Source organism: Leucoraja erinacea, chromosome 14 (genome assembly GCF_028641065.1).
Source record: "Leucoraja erinacea ecotype New England chromosome 14, Leri_hhj_1, whole genome shotgun sequence".
In the NCBI taxonomy this organism is placed as follows: domain Eukaryota; kingdom Metazoa; phylum Chordata; class Chondrichthyes; order Rajiformes; family Rajidae; genus Leucoraja; species Leucoraja erinaceus.
In genome coordinates, this window is record NC_073390.1 from 7,125,387 (window position 1) to 7,151,670 (window position 26,284).

General features: G+C 42.0%; 1 protein-coding gene across 1 annotated transcript in view; it reads left to right on the forward strand.

Moving 5' to 3' along the window:
* The window catches only part of LOC129703229 (fibrillin-3-like), a 214,382-nt gene that overhangs the window by 145,669 nt on the left and 42,429 nt on the right, over positions 1-26,284 (forward strand). The window contains exons 53-66 of the mRNA XM_055645508.1: positions 1,006-1,131; positions 1,438-1,563; positions 1,912-2,037; positions 8,150-8,275; positions 16,478-16,603; positions 17,294-17,419; positions 19,256-19,381; positions 19,633-19,758; positions 21,937-22,062; positions 22,565-22,690; positions 23,145-23,270; positions 25,312-25,437; positions 25,758-25,883; positions 26,135-26,260. Of these exons, the coding sequence (XP_055501483.1) occupies positions 1,006-1,131; positions 1,438-1,563; positions 1,912-2,037; positions 8,150-8,275; positions 16,478-16,603; positions 17,294-17,419; positions 19,256-19,381; positions 19,633-19,758; positions 21,937-22,062; positions 22,565-22,690; positions 23,145-23,270; positions 25,312-25,437; positions 25,758-25,883; positions 26,135-26,260 (1,764 nt within the window). The remainder of the gene's footprint in view (positions 1-1,005; positions 1,132-1,437; positions 1,564-1,911; positions 2,038-8,149; positions 8,276-16,477; positions 16,604-17,293; positions 17,420-19,255; positions 19,382-19,632; positions 19,759-21,936; positions 22,063-22,564; positions 22,691-23,144; positions 23,271-25,311; positions 25,438-25,757; positions 25,884-26,134; positions 26,261-26,284) is intronic.

Consider the following 26,284-nt stretch of genomic DNA (forward strand, 5'->3'; position numbering starts at 1 on the left):
TGCAGCCAGTCCCAGGAGTCGTAGGCAATCTGGGAACTGCAGCTAGACCCGGGGCTCGCAGGCGACCTGGGTGCTACAGCCAGTCCCAGGGTACTCAGGCGACCTGGGAACTACAGCTGGACCAGGGACACTCAAGTGACCTAGGAACTACAGCCAGTCCCGGGGCTCGCAGGCGACCTGGAGCTGCTGATGATTCCGGGGACGTGAGGGATCTGTGAACTGCAGAAAACTCATTGAAAAACATGTGAAAACTAATGCAAAAAACAACACCAAGTGTCACACTCGTTAGTATGTATTATTAGTAATTTATGTATTGTTAGTATGTATTATTACTAATTACTAATTTAGTTAGAATGTATTATTATTACCTCCATTTATTAACTATGGCGATAGATGGGGCCCGCCATATGCTCACAGACATGGGTCCTGGCCCCTATGAAGAAAAATGTTGCCGACCCCTGGGCTAGATGCAGGAAAAATAGTCCCGAGGTTGGGGGAGTTCAGAACTAGGGATCACAGTTTAAAAATAAGGGGTAGACCATAGGACAGATGAGGAAAAACTTTTTCACCCAGAGAGTTGTGAATCTGTGGAATTATCTGCAACAGAAGGCAGTGGAGGACAATTCACTGGGTGTTTTCAAGTGGGAGTTAAATTTAGCTCTTGGGGCTGAAGGAATTAAGGGATATGGGGAAAAAGCAGGAACGGGGTACAGATTATGGATTATCAGCCGAAGGGCTGAATGGCCTACTCCTGCACCTATTTTTCTATGTTTCTATGACTGGATAGCAAGCAGCAAAATCTTTTCACTGTAACTCGGTACACGTAATAATAAACAAAAATTAAACTGAATGGGTACTTTTCATGCAGAAAGAAGTGTAAATGTAGGGACAAATTATTACACCTGTTGAATTTCATTTCTTCATTTCAATCTCATAATATCAGTGATGATGTTTCAGTTAGCAAAGCCCAATTGTTTGACATGTCATTCACTCTTTGTCCTCCAGATATTGATGAATGTGCAACCAACACCTCAACCTGTCAACATATCTGCACCAACATAATCGGAAGCTTCACGTGTAGTTGTGATTCAGGCTTCAGCATCAACGTGACCAACTCTTCCCTTTGTGATGGTGACATGTTTTCAAACACCTCTTTTCTCAGAGTCAGGAGTAACATTTCCTGATGCAGTTCTTACAGCACTATATAACTTTGCTGGCCTAAAAAAAGCATTTTACCTTAAAATTGCTGACAGTGGATATAATCTAATGCTGTACCGAATAGATTATTTTCCTGCAGGAAAAAAAGAAAAATAGGGATGAAATATTAAACCTGGAGGATTGCGAATTCCATCTCGTGATATAAAGAGACAAAATTTCAATTGACAAAGTCAAATGTCATGAAATTGTTTGATATTTTATTCACTCTTTGTCCTTCAGATATTGATGAATGCACAACCAACACCTCAAACTGTCAACAAAACTGCAACAACACAATTGGAAGCTTCCAGTGCAGTTGTGACCCAGGCTTCAGCACCAATGTGACCAACTCTTCCCTTTGTGATGGTAGGGATTCTCAAATGCAAAGTCTCTCAAAGATGGGAAGATTAAATATTGAAATTAGGGGCCAAATTCAGACATTGCAAAAAAAAGGCCACAGTATATCCGTGATGTCTCACCATAACTGGGATCTCTTTGTAGTTTCATTTAAATTTGAACTTAAACACTGAAAATTCACAGTATTGTTTACAAAACAGGATTAGAAAGTACAATATAATTTGAAGCAAAATTCTTGCTGATCTTAGAAGCCAGCCTGCATCGCTTACAGTACATTGAAAATACCTCAGCGAGTTGGAAAGCATGTCAGTAAATGTAACCAATTTGCACCAGGATTAACTGACCTTATTTCTGTAGACATCGATGAATGTGCAACCAACACCTCAAACTGTCAACAAATCTGCACCAACACAATCAGAAGCTTTGTGTGCAGTTGTGATTCAGGCTTCAGCACCAATGTGACCAACACTTCACTTTGTGATGGTAAGATGGTTTTTAAATCATAGTTTCTCAAAATTGAGGAATAACATTTGCTGTGGGTGTTCCTACTGCCTCGTAAATCTTTGCTGGTCTAACAAAAGCATTTTACCCACCTTAATAATAAATAACATGAACATAATTCCATTTTGTATCTGGCTTTGCTTGAAGCAACGACCAAGACTTCCTTAGAAGGCTTCAGACCTTTGGCATGTCCCTGACAATTATCATCATATTCTACAGATGCGCTGTAGAAAGCATTTTATCAGGATGCATTATAGCTTTGTTTGGGAACAGCTCCATCCAAGACCGCAAGAAAATGCAGCAAATTGTGGACACAGCCCAGACTCGGCAAGGCCAGCAGCATAATGAAGGACACTAAACATAATTCCCTTATCATGTATCTATACATTGTAAGTGTCTCGATTGTAACCAACATGACCAACTCTTCCCTTTGTGCTGGAAGGCATTTTCAAATGCAGATTTTTACTAAATTATGAAATAATATTTTAAATGGCATTTCTTACTGCCCTGTGAAATGTTGGTTCCTAACAAATACATTTCAGTCACCATGGAAAGAATTGATCTCATCCTGGAAAGTTCACTGTCACTTCATCTACTCTGTTTCAGCTCGAAGCGGGTGATTTCATGCAGACCCTGCCACAGTTGCCTAATGTTCATTCAGCTTCAAAAATGATTATTGGTCGTCCTTCAGATTTCTCCCTACATTTACACTTCCTTCTGCAGAGAAAAATGTTTCCCTTAGGTGAAGACACCCAGATAATTAAATGATATCCATGATATCATTTAACCTTTGAACTAACGAAGAAGTGAAAAAAAAGCGGAGATATATCCCACTACCCTTCCCTACGCCCGCTCACCCGACCCTAACGTCGGTTTTGAATTTGTGTTCAACCATTATGTTGTTGAAGAAATTCAATGAAAGGAGACCATATTTTGGAAAATTGATCTGGTTTGTCAGACAAAACAAGCCTTATTTTTTCTAAATGTAGTGTCTTGGTCATTTCTGTGATCCACATCTTCACTGTGGGGACTGTTATCTTTTTCCAGAATTTAAGTTACTTTTTTTGCAGTTATTAAACCATAGTCAAGGAAGCGTCTTTGGGATATTGTTAATTTAGGGCAGCCCTCTGACATTCCTAATATTATTAATTTTGAATCTGGCTCCAATTGAATTTTGAGTGTTTTAGAAATGATATTGAATATTCCCGTCCAGAGGTTTTGTATTTTTATACAGGATACAAAATAATGAGTTAGGGTGGCTTCTTAGAAGTGACATTTATCACAGAGAAGAGAGACAGTAGGGAAGGTCTTGTTCAATTTGATCTTTGAGTAGTATAACCTATGCAATACTTTAAATTTTATCAGGCAATGCCTGGCATTTAAAGAACAGTAGTGTATGTATAGTAGGCTTTCCTCCCATATGGTATATCTTTCGAAATGGGTAAACCCAGCTCGTCCTCCCATGCTCATCTATAAATCTCAGAGGGTGGGGTGTCAATATTTAGAAGAGTGTTATAAATGTAAGATATCAACTTACTTGTATCGGCATGTCTATTCAAACAATCGTCTAATATATCTGGACCCATAAGAGGACAGTCTTATGTATATGTTTTCACATAATCTCGGATTTGAAGGTATCTAAAAACATTGTTGGCATTCAAGTGATATTTCTCCTGTAGTTTTTGAAAAGAAGAGAGGGTCCCCTTCTTATAGAGGTCTCCCACAGTATTGATTCCAAGGTTCTTCCATTGAACAAACACCATATCTAAAGTAGACGGTTTAAACGAGGGATTATTTGCAATAGGAAGAAGGAGAGACATATTTCTCAATTTAAGACTGAATTTTAGCTGTTTCCAGATATGGATAGTACTATGCATTGCTTCAGGTCCCACCAAATTAAGCAGTACAGAGGAACACAGAGGAAATAAAACCCGATAAACATGAGCGGAGTGGGCAAGATTCACTGTCTGACACCACGTAATCAGTCGACTGAAACACACATCAAGATACAACACATATTTATTAAATCTACATACAGCAAGGATCTGAAGTCATCACATCTCAGAGCTGCTACTTGTTCTAACTAGCGTAAGCGGGCTCTTGATAACATGACGCACATAATAGGTGGAGTCAGTACTAACAAACACTATAATTGGCTCGTATGAAATAGCCAATCTACAATAACCAATTCTTAATAAATGATCAGTTGTAATAGGTAATGTGACCATAACAGTGTAGATTGAAGTGTGCAATCAATAGAAAGACCATAGTAGTTTGGTGCTGAGGTAGGGTTGTGGTTATTTTTCTACAGGGTGGATCCAGAGCTTAATTGTTGACAGGAAGAAGCTCTTCTTGAACTAGTACATAAGGATTCTTTGACTCTGTTACCATGTTGCAACCATTCAGTATCATTTCTACTGAATACCTATAGAAGTTCGATAGAATATTCTAAAGCATGCTGAATATCTTCAGACTTAGAGGTTGTAGAGGCTGAAGAAGTAGAGATGTTGATGAGCTTTCTTTGTGCTAAACCCAGGAGAGTCCTTCAGAGATGTGCAGGCACAGAAACTTGAAGCCATTGATTCTCTCCACCGCTATTCGCCGATGACGGCAGATCACTGGAATCTCATCTTTCCCTTCTGGAATTCAACAATCAGCATCTTGGTCTTGTAGAAACAAAGACCTGTGGATGTTGGTTAATACACAAACAGATACAACATATGGGAATAACACAACGGGACAGGCAGCATGCCGGGAAACATGGATAGGTGATGTTTCAGGTTGAGACCCTTCTTCAGAAGAAGTACAGGGTTTTGACTTGAAACGACACCTATCCATGCTCTCCAGAGATGCTGCCTGACCCGTTGAGTTACTTCAGCACTTTGTGTCCTTTTTAGAACCTTAGTTTTGCTAACATTCAGAGCAAAAATATAGTTTTGGCTCCATTCAAGCAGATTATTGTTCTCCTTCCTGTACTCTTGACTCATTGTTACAAATTATTCATCCAACAGCGGTGATATCAAAGTAGACTTCAAAATGCTGTGATGCCAAAATATTAATGAAGTGAAGAGTGCCACAGAGTAATCTGGTGATGCTTTGCAATGTCAAAGCAATATTTTTGAGAATGACAGCTTTACTCATTGTTTTGCATTTGAAAAGTTATTTTATATAGTCTACAGTATACCATGATATTAAGAGAGAGAGATTCAGTTGGTAGATTCAATGATATAAATGTGATTGAGGCAGCATTCAGCATGACTCGATGGCGATTATGTCACATGAGGTGTATCATGCCATGAACAAGCTGTCCAACAACAAAGCAAGTGACTTGGATCATATTTCTGCTGAACATCTTAAGTATGTGAGTATGAGGATAGCTCCTCTCCTTGCTATTTGTTTTATTGGCTTTATGATTCATGGCTTGTTACCAGACTCAATGTTATTTGTCCTGTTGGTGCCGGTCATTAAGGACAAAGCTGGTAAAGTAGGCAGCCTAAATAATTACAGGCCCAAAGCTTTAGCCAGTATAATGTCAAAAGTTTTAGAAAGAGTTCTGCTGGATAGAATAAATGAGTTTGTTAACTCCACAGATAACCAGTTTGGCTTTAAAGCTAAACATGGCACTGACATGCATATATGCCCTAAAGGAGAATGTAAACAAATAAAGAGGCAAAAACTCTTCAATCCTTATGTGCTTTATTGATGCTTCCAAAGCCTTTGGCCGTGTTAATCACAGAAAGCTGTTTGGTAACATGTGTCAAAGAGGGGTGCCTAAATACATTGTTAGAATTCTGGCCTACTGGTCTGCCCACCAGACTATGCAAATAAAATGGGGCAATAGGGTCTCAGCCCCATTTGGGGTTAGCAATGGTGTTAGACAAGGGGGAAGTTTGTCCCCATTCCTTTTTAATCTATATATTGATGATCTGTCTAAACAATTGAAAGCCTGTAACACTGGGTGCGTGATTGGTAATATTTTAGTGAACCATATTATGTATGCAGATGATCTTGGGGTCTTTAGTCCATCTAGCGCTGGTCTCCAGCAGCTCGTTACTATATGTTCTGTGTGTGGTGTGGAGCATGACATTAAATATAATGCTAGTAAGAGTGCTGTTATGATCTGTAGAACCAAAGAGGATAAATGTCTAAAATTTCCTGATTTTAAATTGACTGACAATAATCTTAGTGTCTGTAATAAGTTAAAATATCTAGGGCATATTATTACAGAACAAATGACAGATGATGAGGATATTTATAGGCAATGACGCATGCTGTATGTACAGGAGAATATTCTCTTGCGTAAGTTTGGTGCGTGTGCAGATGTGGTGAAGATGTCGCTATTTAGATCATACTGCACACCATTCTACATTGCGCACCTGTGGTCGAACTATGGAAAGAAAAGTATGCAGAGACTAATTCGTCGTCTCTAATGCATTTCGTTGTCTCTGTACTGTACACTGAGTACAGAGTACTCAGTGTACAGTACAGTATGCAGATTTCATTGTCTCTAATACATTTCGTTGTCTCTAATGCAGAAAAGTATGCAGATTTCGTTGTCTCTGTACTGTACACTGACAATGATAATTAAAATTGAATCTGAATCTAAAGGTGGCATATAACGATGCCATGAGAACACTGCTAAGGAAACCTAGATGGTGTAGTGCCAGTAATATGTTTGTGGCTGCAGGAATCAGTACTTTAGAAGCTATCCTAAGACATCACATATATAAATTCATTTGCAGGATAAATGACTCTAAAAATGTGATTATTGTGGCCTTGTCAAACATAAGGGTTAGCACTACACGCTACGAATCCCAGCTGTGGAGACACTGGTATCGTTGTCTTGTTGTAGGACATTGATCATTCTTTTAAACTGGATTTTTAACTTATGTATTGTGTTTTTAAAAAAATATATAATTTATGATGCTTTTATAAGTGATATACTAAGATTTTATATGTACTTTATGATATTTAATATGCAATGCATTTTTAAAAATGTAATGTTGCCACTTGTCTGGACCTCGAGTCCGTAATAAATATTATTATTATTATTATTATTATTATTATTATTATTATTATTATTATTATTATTCACTGTTTTCCAGACGTTTTGTGTGCAGTTGTGATCCAGGCTTTAGCACCAATGCAACCAACTCTTTGCATTGTGAAAGTAGAATGTTTTAAAACAGATGGTTTCTCAGACTTAGCACAAACTATTTGTAGTTGCATTTTCACTGCCTAGTAAATCTGAGATTACCAAAAAATTGATTTTGGTCATCTTAATATGAAATTAAAAATTATATAATTTAAATCTCCGTGAATCTTTAAGCATACATAATTTAATTATCTTCAATCTTTACTTCCATAAGATTCCCCCATTATTATTCTGTGAACTCAAAATATTATACCTGTGATCTTCAATACTTTGGCCATTTCCCCAATGGGGGTATAACCTTAAAAGAACCCTGATGCCAAAAATTAATGTGGCAATGAGTGGCTTATGTTGAGAGTTAATGTTTTGTAGATTCAAAACAATATTTTTTCCAAATGACACTCCATATATTGTGTCGCCACTGTATAATGACAGCCTGCAGGCTATTGTAATTTGGAATATTAAGTGACAAAGTTAGACGTGGCAAAGCCAATTGCAATACAACAGTTTCACATGTCATTTAGAGACACTAATAACTGCAGATGCTTATCATGGGTCCCGACCCTAAATGCTGTCTGTGGCCCAACAAATGTATTTTAGTCACCTGAATATTGAATGAGAAAGTATATCACTTCATTCTCAGTGATTCTTCAATATAATTATATTTTTAGTAGGGAATTGTAAAAGATTGATGTTAATTGTTATTTGTTCAGGAAGTTCAATTTTCACATTACCCTCTCTAATCTAAATTTTGCAGCTGCGTGTATTATTAATGTTACCAAAGATATATAAATATGAAGGTACTCTGATGCCAATGATATATTATGGCGAGTAGTTCACTTTCAGCTCAAATCATGTCACAGCAATATTCTTGTTGTGGCCTTCATTTACTATGCCAGCTGCAATGCAAGAAGTCGACATGTCATTTTTACTTTCCTCCAGATATAAATGAATGTGCAACCAACACCTCAGACTGTCAACAAATCTGCAACAACACAATCGGAAGCTTCACGTGCGGTTGTGAGCCAGGCTTCAACAGTAACCTAACCAACTCTTCATTTTGTGATGGTAGGAGATGTCAAATTAATAATTTCACCCATATTGTAAATAATATTCAATGTGATTCATGGGCCATGTAGATTTTATACCCTTTAAAACAAACATTTATTAGTCAACTGGATAATGCGAGGGTAGAAAGACTTCTACAACTTCTCAACGTGAATTTATGTCATCCAAATCATAAACCATATTTTAATACACCTTTTATGTTATATAAAATTGGAGACATCAATCCTCATGTTGTTGAGTTGTAAGGTACCCAAGTGAAATATGTGATGCTGTTCCTCAAGTTTGCATGTGGCCTCGCTCTAGCAATAGAAGACAATCAGGGCAGAAAAGTCAGAATGGGAATGGGAAGGTTAATTAAAATGGTTAGCAACCGGGAGATCAGCAAGCCTCGGTGAACCAAGCAAAAGGATTGCCAATGCAATGCTTGGTCTTGCTCGTGTAAAGGTGGCCATAACAGGAGCACCAAATGCAGTAGACGAGGATGAAGTCATGCACCTGGACCTCTGTTTCACCTTGAATGGAACGCTTGGGTCCTGGAACACTTGGATCCAGGAGGAGATTTAGGGAGAGGTGTAACTTCATCTGCTTATACCTACAATGTGCTGTTGTTTTGTTCTGACCCATCTCATAGTGCAGCAGCAAATACTACTAAACATAAAGATCAGTGTTCCTAAGTTAGTTCCATTTACTGTGTTTGGCCCATATACCCCTAAAACATTCCCATAAATGTATCTGTTCAACATTTGGCAATTTATCAGCTCTAGGGGAGCGGCCTTGTGAGGTAAGTGTCTTGAGAGAAATGTGTGAGTCTTTGGCTCGAGAGTAGTGTGAGTCCTTGGCACAAGAGTCTTCGGAGAGGAGGCTGAGGAGAGGAAACTAAACAAAAAGCTGGAGAGGACGGGATGCGGTGAACACATGACAGGTAAGATGAGAGTGTGATGCTTGCAGGATGTGGGAGGCCAGGGTCACGGATGGAGTCTCTGGCTGCTACAACTGTGGCAAGTGCGGCAAGGTTCAGTTCCTGAAGGACTGTGTTGGGGCACAGGAGAAGCAGCTGGATGACCTCAGGGCCATCTGGGAAAACGAGAGTTTCCTGGACAGGACCTATAGTGAGATGGTCACGCCAAGGATACGGGAAGAACAAAGGTGTGTGACTGAGAGAAAGGGTGGTAACCGTGGAGTGTTGGAGACCCAGGTGACTGTGCCTAATGAAAACAGTTACTTGGGAACTGTCGGGTGGAGACGACGCTTCCAGTCCGAGCGGCGGTCACGTTGGTCACGTCGGTGGCTCCAATCCTATAGATGGGACTTGGCCGGCGAGACCGACATTGGACAGAGCCATAGTGGTGGGTTTCTCCATTATTCAAGGTGCGGACTGGAGATTCTGTGGAGGCAGGCGAGACGCTAGGATGGTCTGTGGCCTCCCTGGTGCCAGGGTTCAAGATGTCACAAACCAAATTCAGAACATCCTCGAGAGGGAAGGTGAACAGCCGGCAGTAGTTGTGCACGTGGGCACAAATTACATTGGGAAGAAGAGGAAGGAAGTTCTGCAACTTGAGTTCACAGAGTTTGGAAGAAGACTAAAAAGCAGGACTTCCAGGGTGGTTATCTCTGGATTGCTTCCAGTGCATCGTGCTAGTGAGGACAGGAACATGGAGATAGTGGATCTGAATGTATGGCTGAGGGGCTGGTGCAGGGAGCAAGGATTTAGATTTATAGAATACTGGGGTCTCTTCTGGGTTAGGGGTGACCTGTACAAAAGGGACAGGTTACTCCTTAACTGGAGGGGGACCAATGTTCTGACAGGCAGGTTTGCTAGTGGTACACGTGTGGGTTTAAACTAAATAGTGGGGGGGAGGGAATGACAAATTTTGAGTGTAAAGATGGAGTTAAAGGGGAAGTGAGTACAGGAAAAGTTACAAAAGACTCCCGAATTAATGGGAAGGAAAGTTCGAGAAGGGATAAGAGAGTGAGGTCAGGGCCAATTGTGAGCGGAGTGAGAGGGGAGGTGAATACCGAGGTCAAAGTGTTGTATATTAATGTGCGAAGTATAAGAAATAAAGTGGACGAGCTTGAGGCTCAGTTAGAAATTGGCAAGTATGGTGTTGTGGGAATTACAGAGACATGGCTGCAAGAGGGTCAGGGCTGGGAACTGAATATTCAAGGATATACCTCCTATCGAAAAGACAGACAGGTGGGCAGAAGGGGTGGGGTAGCTCTGATGGTGAGGAATGAAATTCAGTCCCTTGCAAGGGATGACATTGAAACAGGAGATGCAGAGTCAGTAAGGATAGAACTAAGGAATTGTAAGGGCAAAACGTTCCTAATGGGAGTTATCTACAGGGCCCCAAACAGTAGTCTGGATATAGGGTGCAAGTTGAATCAGGAGTTAAAATTGGCATGTAGTCAAGGTGATACTACGGTTGTTATGGGAGATTTCAACATGCAGGTAGACTGGGAAAATCAGGTTGGTACCCCAGGAAAGGAATTTTGTGGAGTACCTATGTGATGGATTTTTAGAGCAGCTTGTATTGGAGTCTACCAGAGAGAAGGCAATTCTGGATTTAGTGTGATGTAATGAACTGCATTTGATAAAGGAACTTGAGGTTAAGGAGCCATTAGGAGGTAGCGACCAAAATATGGTCGTTCAATCTACAATTGGAGAGGGAGAAGGGTAAATCGGAGGTGTCCGTGTTTTAGTTGAATAAAGGGGACTATGGAGCCATGAGGGAGGAGCTGGCCAAAGTTAACTGGAATGATACCCTAGCAGGGATGACAGTGGAACAACAATGGCAGGTATTTCTGGGAATGATACAGAAGGTGCCGATCAGTTCATTCCAAAGAGGAAGAAAGATTCCAAGGGGAGTAAGGGGCGACCATGGCTAAAAAGGGACGTCAGGGATAGTATAAAAATAAAAGAGAAGAAGTACAATGTAGCAAAGATGAGCGGGAAGCAAGAGTATTGGGTAATGTTTAAAGAGCAACAGAAGATAACTAAAAAGGCAATACGGGGAGAAAAGATGAGGTACGAAGGTAATCTAGCCAAGAATATAAAGGAGGATAGCAAAAGCTTCTTTAGGTATGTGAAGAGGAAAACATTAGTTAAGACCAAAGTTGGACCCTTGAAGACCGAAAAAGGTGAATTTATTATGGGGAACAAGGAAATGGCAGATGAGTTGAACAGGTAATTTGGATCGTCTTCACTGAGGAGAACACAAACAGTCTTCCTAATATAATAGTGGCCAGAGGATCTGGGGTGACGGAGGAACTGAAGGAAATCCACACTAGGCAGGAAATGGTGTTGGGTAGACTGAAGGCTGATAAATCCCCAGGGCTTGATGGTCTGAATCCCAGGGTACTTAAGGAAGTGGCTCATTAAATCGTGGATGCATTGGTGATAAGTTTCCGATGTACTACAGATTCAGGATCAGTTCCTGTGGATTGGAGGGTAGCTAATGTTATCGCACTTTTTAAGAATGGCAAGAGAGAAAAAAAGGAATTACAGACCAGTTAGCCTGACATCAGTGGTGGGGAAGATGCTGGAGTCAATAATAAAAGATGAAATAGCGGCACATTTGGACTGCAGAAACAGGAACGGTCCGATTCAGCATGGATTTACGAAGAGGAAATCATGCTTGACTAATCTTCTGAAAATTTTTGAGGCAGTAATAAGGAAAATGGATAAGGGAGAGCCAGATTTAGATTCCAGCGGGACATAAGGAACTGCAACATCCTCTGCCTGACTGAAACATGGCTGACCTCACTGATTCCGGATCAGGTAATCTGCCCAACCGAGTCCTTCACTGTCCACCGTGCTGACAGAACAGAAGCATCTGGGAAATCCAAGGGTGGAGGAGTCTGCTTCATGACCAATAACAACTGGTGCAACCCTGGAAATATCAAGATGCTTTCCCGTTCCTGCTCGCCGGACCTGGAGCATCTGACAATCTCATGCCGCCCATTCTACCTTCCCCGGGAGTTCGGCTCAGTGATCGTCACAGCCGTCTACATTCCACCGCAGGCGGACACCGACGTGGCACTATCGGCCCTACACGATGTGCTATGTCGACATCAAAACAAGTACCCGGATGCGGCTATGGTGGTGGCTGGAGATTTTAACAAATCAAATCTCAAGAAGGTCATGCCGAACTTCTACCAACACATCACGTGTGCCACCAGGGGGGAGAGAACTTTGGACCACTGCTACACACCGTTCAGGAAAGGCTACAAGGCCGTTTCACTCCCTCCCCTAGGAAAATCTGACCACGCTGCTATTTTCCTGTTGCCGGAGTATAAACAGAGGATAGTTCGGGAAGCGGTAGAGACGAGGGACGTAAAGCGGTGGTCCGACCAGTCAGAGGCCATGCTGCAAGATGCACTGAGTGATGTCGACTGGAATATGTTCGAAGCAAGTTCCAGTGACGTCAGTGAGTTCGCGGAAGCAGTCATGGACTTCATCGCAACAATAACCGACAACATCGTCCCCACGGTAAGGGTAAGCACCTTCCCGAACCAAAAACCCTGGGTAGACAGATCTGTTCGTGTGGCCTTGAATGCTCGTACCGCTGCCTACAACTCGGGCTTGGCATCAGGAAACATGGACGTCTACAAGGCAGAGTCCTACCGAATGCGAAGGGCGGTGAAGGACGCAAAGAGAAGGTACAGGGACAAGATGGAGTTACAGATGGAGCAGCAGGACACCAGAAGCCTGTGGCAGGGGCTACGGATTGTAACCAACTACCGAAGCACCGCTCCCTCATCCGCATGTGCCGGCACCTCCCTAGCTGACGACCTGAACTCCTTCTACGCTCGTTTCGAGAGGGGCAACACCACTCCAGGTCTGCCGACTATCGACAATACCGACAGCGGGCTGGCTACCGAAGCTGAAGGGAGGAATATGCACACATTCTCGCTGTCCGAGCACGACGTGAGGAGGGCACTGACACGGGTGAACACAAGAAAAGCTGCAGGCCCCGATGGCATCTCGGGGCGAGTACTCAAGTCCTGTGCTACGCAGCTAGCTCCAGTGCTCACTACATTATTCAACCTCTCCCTGGACAAGTCCGTGGTCCCTGCCTGCTTCAAAAAAATCCATCATTGTACCGGTACCAAAAAATGCCTCCCCAGCCTGCCTGAATGACTACCGTCCGGTGGCCCTTACCTCGGTAGTCATGAAATGCTTTGAGAGGCTGGTGAAGAATCACATCTGCGCCTTCCTCCCTCGGAACATGGACCCGTTGCAGTTCGCATACCGTCCGAACAGGTCCACGGACGATGCGGTCTCCCAGGTCTTGCACACCGCTCTCTCCCATCTGGACAGCTAGAAGGGGGGCTACGTGAGGATGCTGTTCATAGACTACAGTTCAGCCTTCAACACGATAGTCCCCACCAGACTAGCCGGGAAGCTACTGGAATTGGGGCTCAACACCTCCCTGTGTGCCTGGGTCCTGGACTTTCTCACCGCCAGGCCCCAGGTAGTCAAGATGGGAGGGAATACATCGAAGTCCCTCACCCTGAGCACAGGATCGCCCCAGGGTTGCGTCCTCAGCCCCCTATTGTACTCCCTGTACACACATGACTGTGTGGCTAGGTTCAGCTCCAATTCAATAATTAAGTTTGCTGATGACACTGTGGTGGTGGGTCTGATCTCAGACAATGATGAGAGGGCCTACCGGGAGGAGGTGGCTGATCTAGCACTCTGGTGCCAGGAGAACAGCCTCCTCTTGAACATCAAAAAAACGAAGGAGCTGATCATGGACTTTAGGAGGGCACATCATCCGAGGACGTACACTCCATTGAGTATAAATGGGGATCCTGTGGATAGGGTGAACTGTTTTAAATATCTGGGAGTCCACATCTCTGAGGATATGACATGGTCATCACACGCCTCAGCACTGGTGAGTAAGGCAAGGCAGCGCCTTTACCACCTCAGGCAATTGAGGAAATTCAGAGTGTCTCCGAGGATCCTCCAGTGCTTCTACGCAGCGGCGGTGGAAAGCATCTTGTCCGGGAACATTACCATCTGGTTCGGGAATTGCTCTGCCAAGGACAAGAAGGCTCTGCAGAGAGTAGTGCGTTCGGCCGAACGCACTATGGGAACTTCACTCACCCCCCTGCAGGAACTATACAACAGGAGGTGCAACTCCAGAGCAAACAAAATCATGAGAGACCTCTTCCACCCCTGCAACGGACTGTTCCAGCCGCTACGGTCAGGCAAACGCCTCCGTTGCCATGCAGTGAGAACGGAGAGGTTGAGAAGGAGTTTCTTCCCAGAGGCAATTCGGACTGTAAACGCCTTTCTCACCAGGGACTAACTGTACAGAACGTTTTTCCTTCTATTATTTATTATGTAAAATAATATGTGTGTTATGATTGTGTTTATAATTTGTTTGGTTGTTTTGTTGTTCCGCGAGCATTGCCACTTTCATTTCACTGCACATCTCGTATGTGTATGTGACAAATAAACTTGACTTGACTTGACAGTGGTTGTAGTGTACCTGGACTTTCAGAAAGCATTTGATAAGGTCCATACAGGGGATTACTGGGCAAAATGAGGGCACATGGTATTGGGGGTAGAGTGCTGACATGGATAGAACATTGGTTGGCAGATAGGAAACAAAGAGTAAGGATTACCGGGTCCCTTTCAGAATGGCAGGCAGTGACTAGTGGGGTACTGCAAGGCTCGGTGCAGGGACTGCAGCTATTTACAATATACATCAATGATTTAGATGAAGGGATTCGAAGTAACATTAGCAAATTTGCATATTATCCAAAGCTGGGTGGCAGTGTGAACTGTGAGGAGGATGCTATGAGAATGCGGGGTGACTTGGACAGGTTGGGTGAGTGGGCAGATGCATGGCAGATGCAGTTTAATGTCAATAAATGTGAGGTTATCCACTTTGTTAGCAAATCCAGGAAGGCAGATTACTATCTAAATGGTGTCAAGTTGGGAAAAGGGGAAGTACAATGGGATCTGGGGGTCCTTGTTCATCAGTCAATGAAAGTAAGCATGCAGGTACAGCAGGCAGAGAAGAAAGCTAAAGGCATGTTGCCCTTTATAACAAGAAAAGTTGAGTATAGGTGTAAAGAGGTCCTTCTGCAGTTGTATAGGGCCCTAGTGAGACCACACCTGGAGTATTGTGTGCAGTTTTGCACCCCTAATTTGAGGAAGGACATTCTTGCTATTGAAGGAGTGCAGCGTACGTTTACAAGGTTGATTCCCGGGATGGCGGACTGTCATATGCTGAGAGAATGGAGCAGCTGGGCAGGTCTACTCTGGAGTTTGATGGATGAGAGGGGATTTCATTGAAACATTTAAGATTATTAAGGGTTTGGACAAGTAGAGGCAGGAAACATGTTCCCGATGTTGGGGAAGTCCAGAGCCAGGGGGCACAGTTTAAGAATAAGGGGTAAGCCATTGAGAACGTAGACGAGGAAACACTTTTTCTCACAGAGAGTCGTGAATCTGTGGAATTCTCTGCCTCAGAGGATGGTTCTCTGGATACTTTCAAGAGAGAGAGAGCTAGATAGGGCTCTCAAAGATAGCGGAGTCAGGGTATATGGGGAGAAGGCAGGAACGGGGAACTAATTGGGTGTGATCAGCCATGATCACATTGAATGGCAATGCTGGCTCGAAGGGCCGGATGGCCTACTCCTGCACCTATTATCTATTGTCTATTGTGTTTTAAATGCTGTTACTTTGCATGCATCAAATACTTCCTCTGGCAGAGTAACTGAGTTTATTTCTTCAGATATCGATGAATGTGCACCCAACATCTCAAACTGTCATCAAAACTGCACCAACACAATCGGAAGCTTCTTGTGCGGTTGTTACCCAGGCTTCAGCATCAACATAACTAACTCTTCTTTCTGTGATGGTAGGAAGTCTTTAAACACATAATTTGAAAAGTTAAGAATAATATTTAACATGGCAGTTCTTGCTACCTTGTAAAACGTCACTGGCCTAACGCATTCATTTTAGTCAGCTTAATAATGAACGAAGAAAGGATAATATTTCATACTTTGTGAGTCTTCATACAATCGATACTTTATTTGCAGAACAAAGTGGAAAAGTAGGGATAACACTGCTATCCCTAGTATTATCTGTTCATTTGCGGATTTTTTGTTATGAAGTGACAGTTTTCATAGCACAGGAAAATGACATAAAAGTATTTGACATGTCGTTCATTCCTTTTCCTCCAGATATCGATGAATGTGCAACCAACACCTCAGACTGTCAACAAATCTGCACCAACACAATTGGAGGTTACGTATGCAGATGTGACCCAGGCTTCAGCATCAACATGACCAACTCTTCCCATTGTAATGGTAGGAATTTTCAACTGCAAAGTTTTTCACAATTGGCAAAAAGATATATTTAGATCTTTTCTGTGACTTTCCACCTGAGAAATTTACTGTGCAATAAGAATATTTCAAAGTAGTACTAAATTATTAGTTGGAGAGTTTAGGTCTAGAGGTTATAGCCTCAGAATGAAAGGACATTCTTTTAGAATGGAGATGAGGAGACATTTGTTTAGTCAGATGGTGATGAATCTGTGGAATTGTTTGCCACTGAAGGCAGTGGAGGCCACTTAAATTGATATTTTTAAGGCAGAGATAGATAGATTCTTGATTAGCGCACATGTTATGTGGAGAGGCAGGAGAAATGAGTTGGGACGCAGAGAAAAATCAGCCAAGATTGAATGGTGGAGTAGACTTGATGGGCCGAATGGCCTAATTCTACTGCTTTCACTTATGACATTGTTATTTACTCTAAATTTTCACAGCCATTCACATAATGATGTGAAATCCATATTGAGAATCTGCATTTTTCAATACTCCTGTCATTTTACCAGTGGATGCAACAACATAGAATATATAGAACATAGAATATCCGTATATTAGCCAACCCTACACCTGAATTCATTTTCATCTCTTGATATGAATTGATGATGTTTTAGTTGGCAAAGGCAAATGATATGTAAGTGTTTGACATGTCATTCATTCTATTTCCTCCAGACATTGATGAATGTGGAACCAACACCTTGAACTGTCAACAAATCTGCACCAACACAATCGGAAGCTTCGTGTGCAGTTGTGACCCAGGCTTCAGTATCCATGTGACCAACTCTTCCCTTTGTGATGGTAGGAATTTTCCAATGCAAAGCCTCTTAATGATGGGAAAAAATGATATTGTTTGTTTTCACTCGATAGATTTATTTCTGTTAAGAAAATGCAAATGAAAACTGTTATTGATGAAGGATAGTAAATTTGCACAATTACATAATTAAAGGTGTGGAACCCAAATGATACCCATCAATTTTCAATACATCTGTCATTTGACCAATGCTGAACCAAAAACATTCTGCTTCACTGGAAAGGCTGGAATTGATTGACTGGCATGTCTTCTCTTGGTTGCCAGAACAGTGCTACAAACCGAATCACGGCGTGATCAGAAATTACAAATTATAGTAAAAATTAAAAATATATATCCTTAATATAAGTGCGTCCCCACCCATAACTGGAATATCTTTGTAGTTTCATACAAATTTGATCATAAACATTGAACATTTTTAAATGTCACTAGACAAGTGGGACCCGTTGGGTCCCTGTCACATGGGAGGCCTGGTCCCCCAACACAACCCATTCCTTAATTAATATTCCACCACTCTTTTGATTATAAATATATATATATACTGAGGGGGAGATGGTGAAGTTGTCACACTATTGAGGGGGAGAGAGAGAGGGGGGGGGGGGGGGGGGGGGGAGAGAGGGAAGAGGAGGAGAGTTGGTAGAGGAGGAGAGTTTGAGAGGGGTCAGAGAGAGAAGGGACAGGGGGAGAGAGAATGAGGGAAGAGAGAGAGGGGAGGAGGGGAGGAGAAGAGGGGAGAGTAGGGGAGGAGAGGGGAAGACAGAAGAGGGGAGGAGAAGGGAGAGGAGGGGAGGGGAGGAGGGTAGAGGAGGAGAGCAGAGGAGAAGAGGAGGGGAGGACAGGAGAGGGGAGGAGCAACATCACATTGTGATGTCATTGTGGCAGTTGACAGCCAGCTTGAGAGCCCATTGTGATTGGTGCACTGAGAGAGGCATTGTGACATAAGTCGGATTTATTTTTCTCTTTAAGCTGGTTGAGTTTGGGCTGTTTTCAAAATTTCAAGGTTCAAAAAGTTCAGAAATATAGGTGGAAATCTGACAGGGAGATGTTTATTGCCTCCATGGGGAAAAGGGTGAGTAGAATGTGTGAAAATGGGAATGCTGTGGCCTAGCCTTTGGAAGAAAATAGGAATTAACCAGATTGTGCCCAGATCTCTCTCTCTCTCTCTCTCTCACACACACACGCACGCACGCACGCACGCACACACACACACACACACGACAAAGTTTTAGTAATATAGATTTTTTAAAGGAATTAGAAAGCTCATTGTGATTTTGAAGCAAAGCAATGCTTTGTTGTGCATTATTGATGTTGAAATATCTGAGCAAGTCTGAAAACTCATTGTCCACAATTTGCATCAGGAGTAACAGCTTATTTCTCCTGATATCAATGAATGTGCAACCAATACCTCAAACTGTCAGCAAATCTGCACCAACACAATCGGTAGCTTTGTGTGCAGTTGTGACCGAGGTTTCAGCATTAATGTGGCCAATTCATCGCTTTGTGAGGGTGAGGTGTTTTCAAACGCAGTTTATTGTGGTTGGGGTCTAATATTTTCTGCAGCATTTCTTACTTCCCAGTAAATATTTGCTGGCCAAACAAAAACATTTAACTAACTGTAATAATGAAGGAAAATGGATACAATGTTATTGTATATCAGCGTTCACTAAATGGATACTTTTCTTGCAGAAGGAAATGTAAAAGTAGGGATAAATTATTACACCTCTCTAACTTATTTACCATCTCATGATATAAAGTAATAATGTTTCAGTTGGCAAAGCCAAATGATATGAAAGTATTTGACATGTCATTCATTCTTTGTCCTCCAGACATTGATGAATGTAGAGCCAACACCTCGAACTGTCAACAAATCTGCACCAATACAATCGGAAGTTTCCTGTGCAGTTGTTACCCAGGTTTCAGTATTAATGTGGCCAACTCTTCGCTTTGTGATGGTGAGGTTTTCAAACATACTTTCTTGGCGTTGGGGAATAATATTTTCCGCGGCATTTTGTACCTCCCAGTAAATATTTGCTGGCTTAACCAAAACATTTTATTCACTGTAATAATGAACGGGGGATAAATTATTGCAACTGTATAATTGTGTAACTTATTCTCCGTCTCATGATATAAAGTGATGAAGATTCATTTAGCAAAGATAAATGGTATGAAAGTTTCAACAGGTCATTCACACTTTTTACTCCAGACATTGATGAATGTGGCACCAACACCTCGAACTGTCAACAAATCTGTAACAACGCAATCGGAAGCTTTGTGTGCAGTTGTGACACAGGCTTCAGCACCAATGTGATCAACTCTTCCATTTGTGATGGTACGGTGTTTTTAAATGCAGTTTGGTTAATAATATTTAACATAGTTGTTCTTACAGCCCTGCAAAGTTAACTGACCCAACACATTGATTGTAGTCATTTAAATTGTCAAATTAATACCTTTGAGAAAGGCAGCCCCACATACTATTAAATATTATGATATTAAATGAAACAGTTTCAGTTGGCAAAATTGAATAATATAATTCACAACCTCTCTGTCCCATTCTCTCTCTCCTCCAACCTACCTGGGGCCCTCTCACACACACACACCACTATTGCAGACACAAGAGTCAAGATAATAAAATGTTTATTTACAGCAGCAGAACAGACAGGTGAACATAGTAATCAGGAGACATTATAATAAACAACAAAAAGCACAATATCTAAAAACACACAAACAATATAGCGGTGTAAACACAAATACGAAGCCCCCACATCCCTAGTGCAATCAAGGCAGTTTGTAGTTCAGAGTTTAGTTGGAGCTGTTTGTGTTCAATAACCCGATGGTTGTTGGGTAGGATCCATTCCTGAATGTTGCAGTTTCCAGGCTCCCATAACTTCCCGAAGACAGCAGTGAAATGCAAGCATGGCCAGGGTGGTGTGAGTCCCTGATGATGCTGGCTGCCATTTGGTTATAGACAGTAGACAATAGGTGCAGAAGTAGGCCATTCAGCCCTTCGAGCCAGCACCGCCATTCAATGTGATCATGGCTGATCATGTTTTGTAATATCAAAGCAATATGCTGAGAGAAACAGATATTTCCATAATCTCGCATCAGTTAAGAGTCATCCTAAAGGTTATGGTATATTACAATATTAAGAGGCAGTCTCAGTTGGTAGCATGAAATTATATAAATAATATTGAGGGGTCCATTCTTCCAGTTATTGATGAATGTGCAACCAGAACTTCAAACTGTCAACAAAACTTCACCAACACAATTGGAAACTTCAAGTGCAGTTGTGGCCCGGGCTTCAGAGCCAACGCGATCAACCCTTCACTTTGTTATGGTAGAATTTTAATATATAATGTTGCATTTCCAACAGTGTAGTAAAATTTAGAGGCTGTAACAAATGGATTTTAATCAACTCAATAGCTATCATTGTATTCTCTGTGATTCTTTTCTAGACATTATTTCTACAGCATTATAAACAAAACAGTATAAATCGTCAAAGGATATGGTATTTAAACTTACACTTGTTTTCTGTCCCCCCCCCATTACTCTGTGGAATATAAATATTAAACCTATGGTTTTCAATAGGTTTGACCATTTCACCAATGGGGATGTAAATTTGAAGGAAAACTGATGACAGTGATTCACGTGACAATGACGGGCTCACATTGATGCTGGAAATGCTGGAGTCAGCAGGAAGGCAGCATCTCTGGATTGAAGGAATGGGTGACCTTTCGGATCAAGACTTTTCTTGTCCCATTGAGTTACTCCAGCTGCTTGTGTATATTTTCAGTGTAGCCTAGCGTCTACAGTTCCTTCCTACACATTGAGCTACTTATTTTTGAAATACATCTTACTTTGCGTTAGTTCAGTATAATGACAGCCTGCAGTCTATTGGAACTGCAGACATTGGTTTATACCGCAGGTAGACACAAAAAGCGGGACAAGAAAGGTCTCGAGCCAAAACAACACCCATTCCTTCTATCCAGAGATGCGGCCTGTCCTGCTGAGTTACTCCAGCATTTTGTGTGTATCTTCTAAACGTAGCCTCAATGTCTATATCTCTCGTTTCCCATAACCTCAGACTCGGTGGGCTGAAGGGCATGTTTGCTTTGCTATATCTCTAAACTAAACTAAAGAAAGATTATGATAGAATTCTAGAAGGGAAAAGATAGACTGGTTATACAGATTGCAGGGAGATAAAATGTAATGCTGAAAAATTTAGTTCTTAGTGAGCAGAATAAGAAGAGATAATATAAACTGGAGAGTGCAATTCTAAAAAGGGTACAGTGAGATCTAATGCGATGTATGTATAATTGTTGAGATTGGCAGAGCATCTCTGGAGAGAAAGAATGGGTGACGTCTCGACCCGAAACCTTGCCTATTTCCTTCGCTCAATAGATGCTGCCTCATCCATTGAGTTTCTCCAGCATTTTTGTCTATCTTCGATTTTCCAGCATCAGCAGTTCCTTCCTAAACATTGAATTGTAATTCCCTGGTTTTGTTCCAGACATCAATGAATGTACAACAAATACCTCAAACTGTCAACAAATCTGCACCAACACAATCGGAGGCTTCCTGTGCAGTTGTGCCCCAGGCTTCAGCACTAACGTGGCCAACCCTTCGCTTTGTGATGGTAAGTGTTTTCAAATACATTGATTCGCAATTTTAAGGAATACTCATTAAGGTGGTAATTACCCTGTAAATCTGTGTGGCCCAAATGAATTTTAGTCACTGGAATATTATATGGAAATGGATGTAATTTAATTCTCAGTGACCCTTCAATATAATCATATATTGACTGTAGAAATGTAACAAATGTAATCTTCCACAATTCACATTCCCCTCTCAAATCCAAATTAGCATCTGCAAGTTTCAATAATAATGTAATTTCACCTAAGAATATGTAAATATGAAGATACTCTGATCTCAATGATATATGAAGCCAAGTGTGGCACACACTCACATTATAAATTCCATAAAGGCAAGGGAATATCACTAAGGCCATCATCATATGCAGTGTTGCTACTGTATAGCGACATCCTGCAGACAACTAGATCAGAATATTTAAGTGACAACGTCAGCAAAACCAAGTAACGTGCAAGTGTGTGACATTTCGGTCACTTGTTTTCCTTCAGATATTGAAGAATGTAAAGCCAACACCTCAAACTGTGAACAAGTCTGCATCAACACAAACGGAAGCTTCATGTGCAGTTGTGACTCAGGCTTCAGCACCAATGTGGCCAACTCTTCACTCTGTGATGGTAGGAAGGTTCAAAAGCTTTGTTTCTCACATATTGTGAACAATATTCAATGTGGCAGTTGGGCCACGTAGATTTGACGCCATGTAAAACAAAGTATAATAGTCACCTTTAAAATGTGAGGGGAGCAAAACATGCACAATGTTTTAGCATGTCTATGTTATCTAAATCATGAACATCCATGTTTCAATGCTCCTTCCATTTCACAAAGCAATGTAAAACTTGAAAATACGGTGAAGCTAATGATCAATGAAACCAAGAATGGCTCGCAGTCGGCTGGTAACATTTCAAAGCATCAAAGCAATATTTGATAAAGACAATACAATTTATTCTCTTGGATCATTAAAGTCACATTCTATTGTCAACAGTATAATATGATATTAAGAGAGAGAAATGCACTTGGCAAAGCTAAATGCTGCAGAAATTATTGATATATCACTATCTATTTTCCATCTAGATATGAATGAATGTAGCTCCAACACCTCGTACTGCCAACAAATCTGCATCAACACAATTGGAAGCTTCATGTGCAGTTGTTTTCTGGGCTTCAGCACTAATGCGACCAACCCTTCGCTGTGTGATGGTAGGTGTTCAAACACATAGATTAGTTTTGTTTAGATTAGAGTTACAGCATGGAAACAGACCCTTTGGCATACCGATTCCCCACTGATCAGCGTTCACCCATAAGCTGGTTCAATACTACACACTAGGAACAATTTACAAAAGCCAATTAACTTTTAAACTCGAAGGTCTTTGGGATGGAAACGCAGGCACCCAGAGAAAACCCATGCAGTCACAGGGAGAATGTACAAACCCGGGTCTTTGGCACTGTATAGGGCCTGTCCCACGAGGATTCGACTCCATGCGGCAAGCACGACCTAAAGGGCCTGTCCCACAAGCATGCGACTCCATGCGGCAAGCGCGACCTAACATGGTCGCTAGAGCCGTAATGCCTTGCTGTGTCGGTCCCACTTCAATCGCCGGAGCCATATGGAGTTGTGCGGAGCTGGTCCCGACATCGCGCGGGGCTCCGAAAAACTGACTGATTCAAAATTCTTCGCGGCAACGGCCTGCCGGCCCACAGCCGCCTCAACGCCGTATGCACCGCCTCGATGCCGTATGCCATGCGCGAACTTCCTGCGGAAGGCCTGTCTTCTCGTAGTTGCCAGAACTGTGCTTCAAACCGAATCACGGCGTGATCAGAAATTACAAATTATAGTAAAAATAAAAAATATATATCCTTAATATAACTGCGTCCCCACCCATAACTAGAATCTCTTTGTAATTTCATACAAATTTGATCATAAACATTGAAAATTTTAAGTGTCACTAGACAAGTGGGACCCGTTGGGTCCCTGTCACATGGGAGGCCTGCTCCCCCAACACAACCCATTCCTTAATCAATATTCCACCACTCTTTTGATTATAAAAAATATATATATACTGAGGGGGAGATGGTGAAGTTGTCACACTATTGAGGGGGAGAGAGAGGGGTGGGGGGGGGGAGTGGGAAGAGGAGAGTTGGAGAGGGGTCAGAGACAGAGGGGACAGGGGGAGAGCGAATGAGGGAAGAGAGAGAGGGGTAGAGAGGGCGGAGGAAAGAGGAGGGGAGGAGAAGAGGGGAGAGTAGGGGAGGAGACGGGAAGACAGGAGATCGGAGAGGAAGGGAGGCGAGGAGAGGAGCGGTGGGGTGGAAAGCAGAGGAGGAGAGGAGGGGAGGACAGGAGAGGGGAGGAGCAACATCACATTGTGATGTCATTGTGGCAGTTGGCAGCCAGCTTGAGAGCCCATTGTGATTGGTGCACTGAGAGAGGCATTGTGACATCAGTCGGATTTATTTTTCTCTCTAAGCTGATTGAGTTTGCGCTGTTTTCAAAATTTCAAGCTTCAAAAAGTTCAGAAATATAGGTGGAAATACGACGGGGAGATGTTTATTGCCTCCATGGGGAAAAGGGTGAGTAGAATGTGTGAAAAAATGCCTTTGGAGAAAATAGGAATGCTGTGGCCTAGCCATTTGGAAAGAAAATAGGGAATCTCCTCTAACCAGTTTATTGCTCCATGGGGAAAATGTCCCTCTCTCTTCCTCTCTCTCCTCTCCTCTCTTCTCTCTCCTCTCCTCCGCTCCCCTCTCTCTCTCTCATCTCTCTCTCTCTCTCTCTCTCTCTCTCTCTCTCTCTCTCTCCCCCTCTCCCTCTCTCTCTCTCTCTCTCTCTCTCTCTCTCTCTCTCTCTCCCTCTCCTCTCCCTCTCTCCCTCTCTCTCTCTCTCTCTCTCTCTCTCTCTCTCTCTCTCTCTCTCTCTCTCTCTCTCTCTCTCTCTCTCTCTCTCTCTCTCTCTCTCTCTCTCTCTCTCTCCCCTCCTCTCTCTCTCTCTCTCTCTCTCTATCTCTCTCTCTCTCTCTCTCTCTCTCTCTCTCTCACTCTCTCTCTGACACACGCACGCACACGCACACACAAACAAGACAAAGTTTTAATAATATTGATTTTTTAAAGGAATTAGAAAGCTCATTGTGATTTTGAAGCAAAGCAATGATTTGTTGTGCATTATTGATGTTGAAAATATCTGAGCAAGTCTGAAAACTCATTGTCCACAATTTGCATCAGGAGTAACAGCTTATTTCTCCAGATATCAATGAATGTGCAACCAACACCTCAAACTGTCAGCAAATCTGCACCAACACAATCGGTAGCTTTGTGTGCAGTTGTGACCGAGGTTTCAGCATTAATGTGGCCAACTCTTCGCTTTGTGAGGGTGAGGTGTTTTCAAACACAGTTTATTGTGGTTGGTAACTAATATTTTCTGCAGCAGTTCTTACTTCCCAGTAAATATTTGCTGGCCAAACAAAAACATTTAACTAACTGTAATAATGAAGGAAAATGGATACAATGTTATTGTATATCAGCGTTCACTGAATGGATACTTTTCTTGCAGAAGGAAATGTAAAAGTAGGGATAAATTATTACACCTCTCTAACTTATTTTCCATCTCATGATATAAAGTAATGATGTTTCAGTTGGCATAGCCAAATGATATGAAAGTATTTGACATGTCATTCATTCTTTGTCCTCCAGACATTGATGAATGTGGAACCAACACCTCGAACTGTCAACAAATCTGCACCAATACAATCGGAAGCTTCCTGTGCAGTTGTTACCCAGGTTTCAGTATTAATGTGGCCAACTCTTCGCTTTGTGATGGTGAGGTTTTCAAACATACTTTCTTGGCGTTGGGGAATAATATTTTCCGTGGCATTTTGTACCTCCCAGTAAATATTTGCTGGCTTAACCAAAACATTTTATTCACTGTAATAATGAACGGGGGATAAATTATTGCAACTGTATAATTGTGTAACTTATTCTCCGTCTCATGATATAAAGTGATGAAGATTAATTTAGCAAAGATAAATGGTATGAAAGTTTCAACAGGTCATTCACACTTTTTCCTCCAGACATTGATGAATGTGGCACCAACACCTCGAACTGTCAACAAATCTGCAACAACACAATCGGAAGCTTTGTGTGCAGTTGCGACACAGGCTTCAGCACCAATGTGATCAACGCTTCCCTTTGTGATGGTACGGTGTTTTTAAATGCAGTTT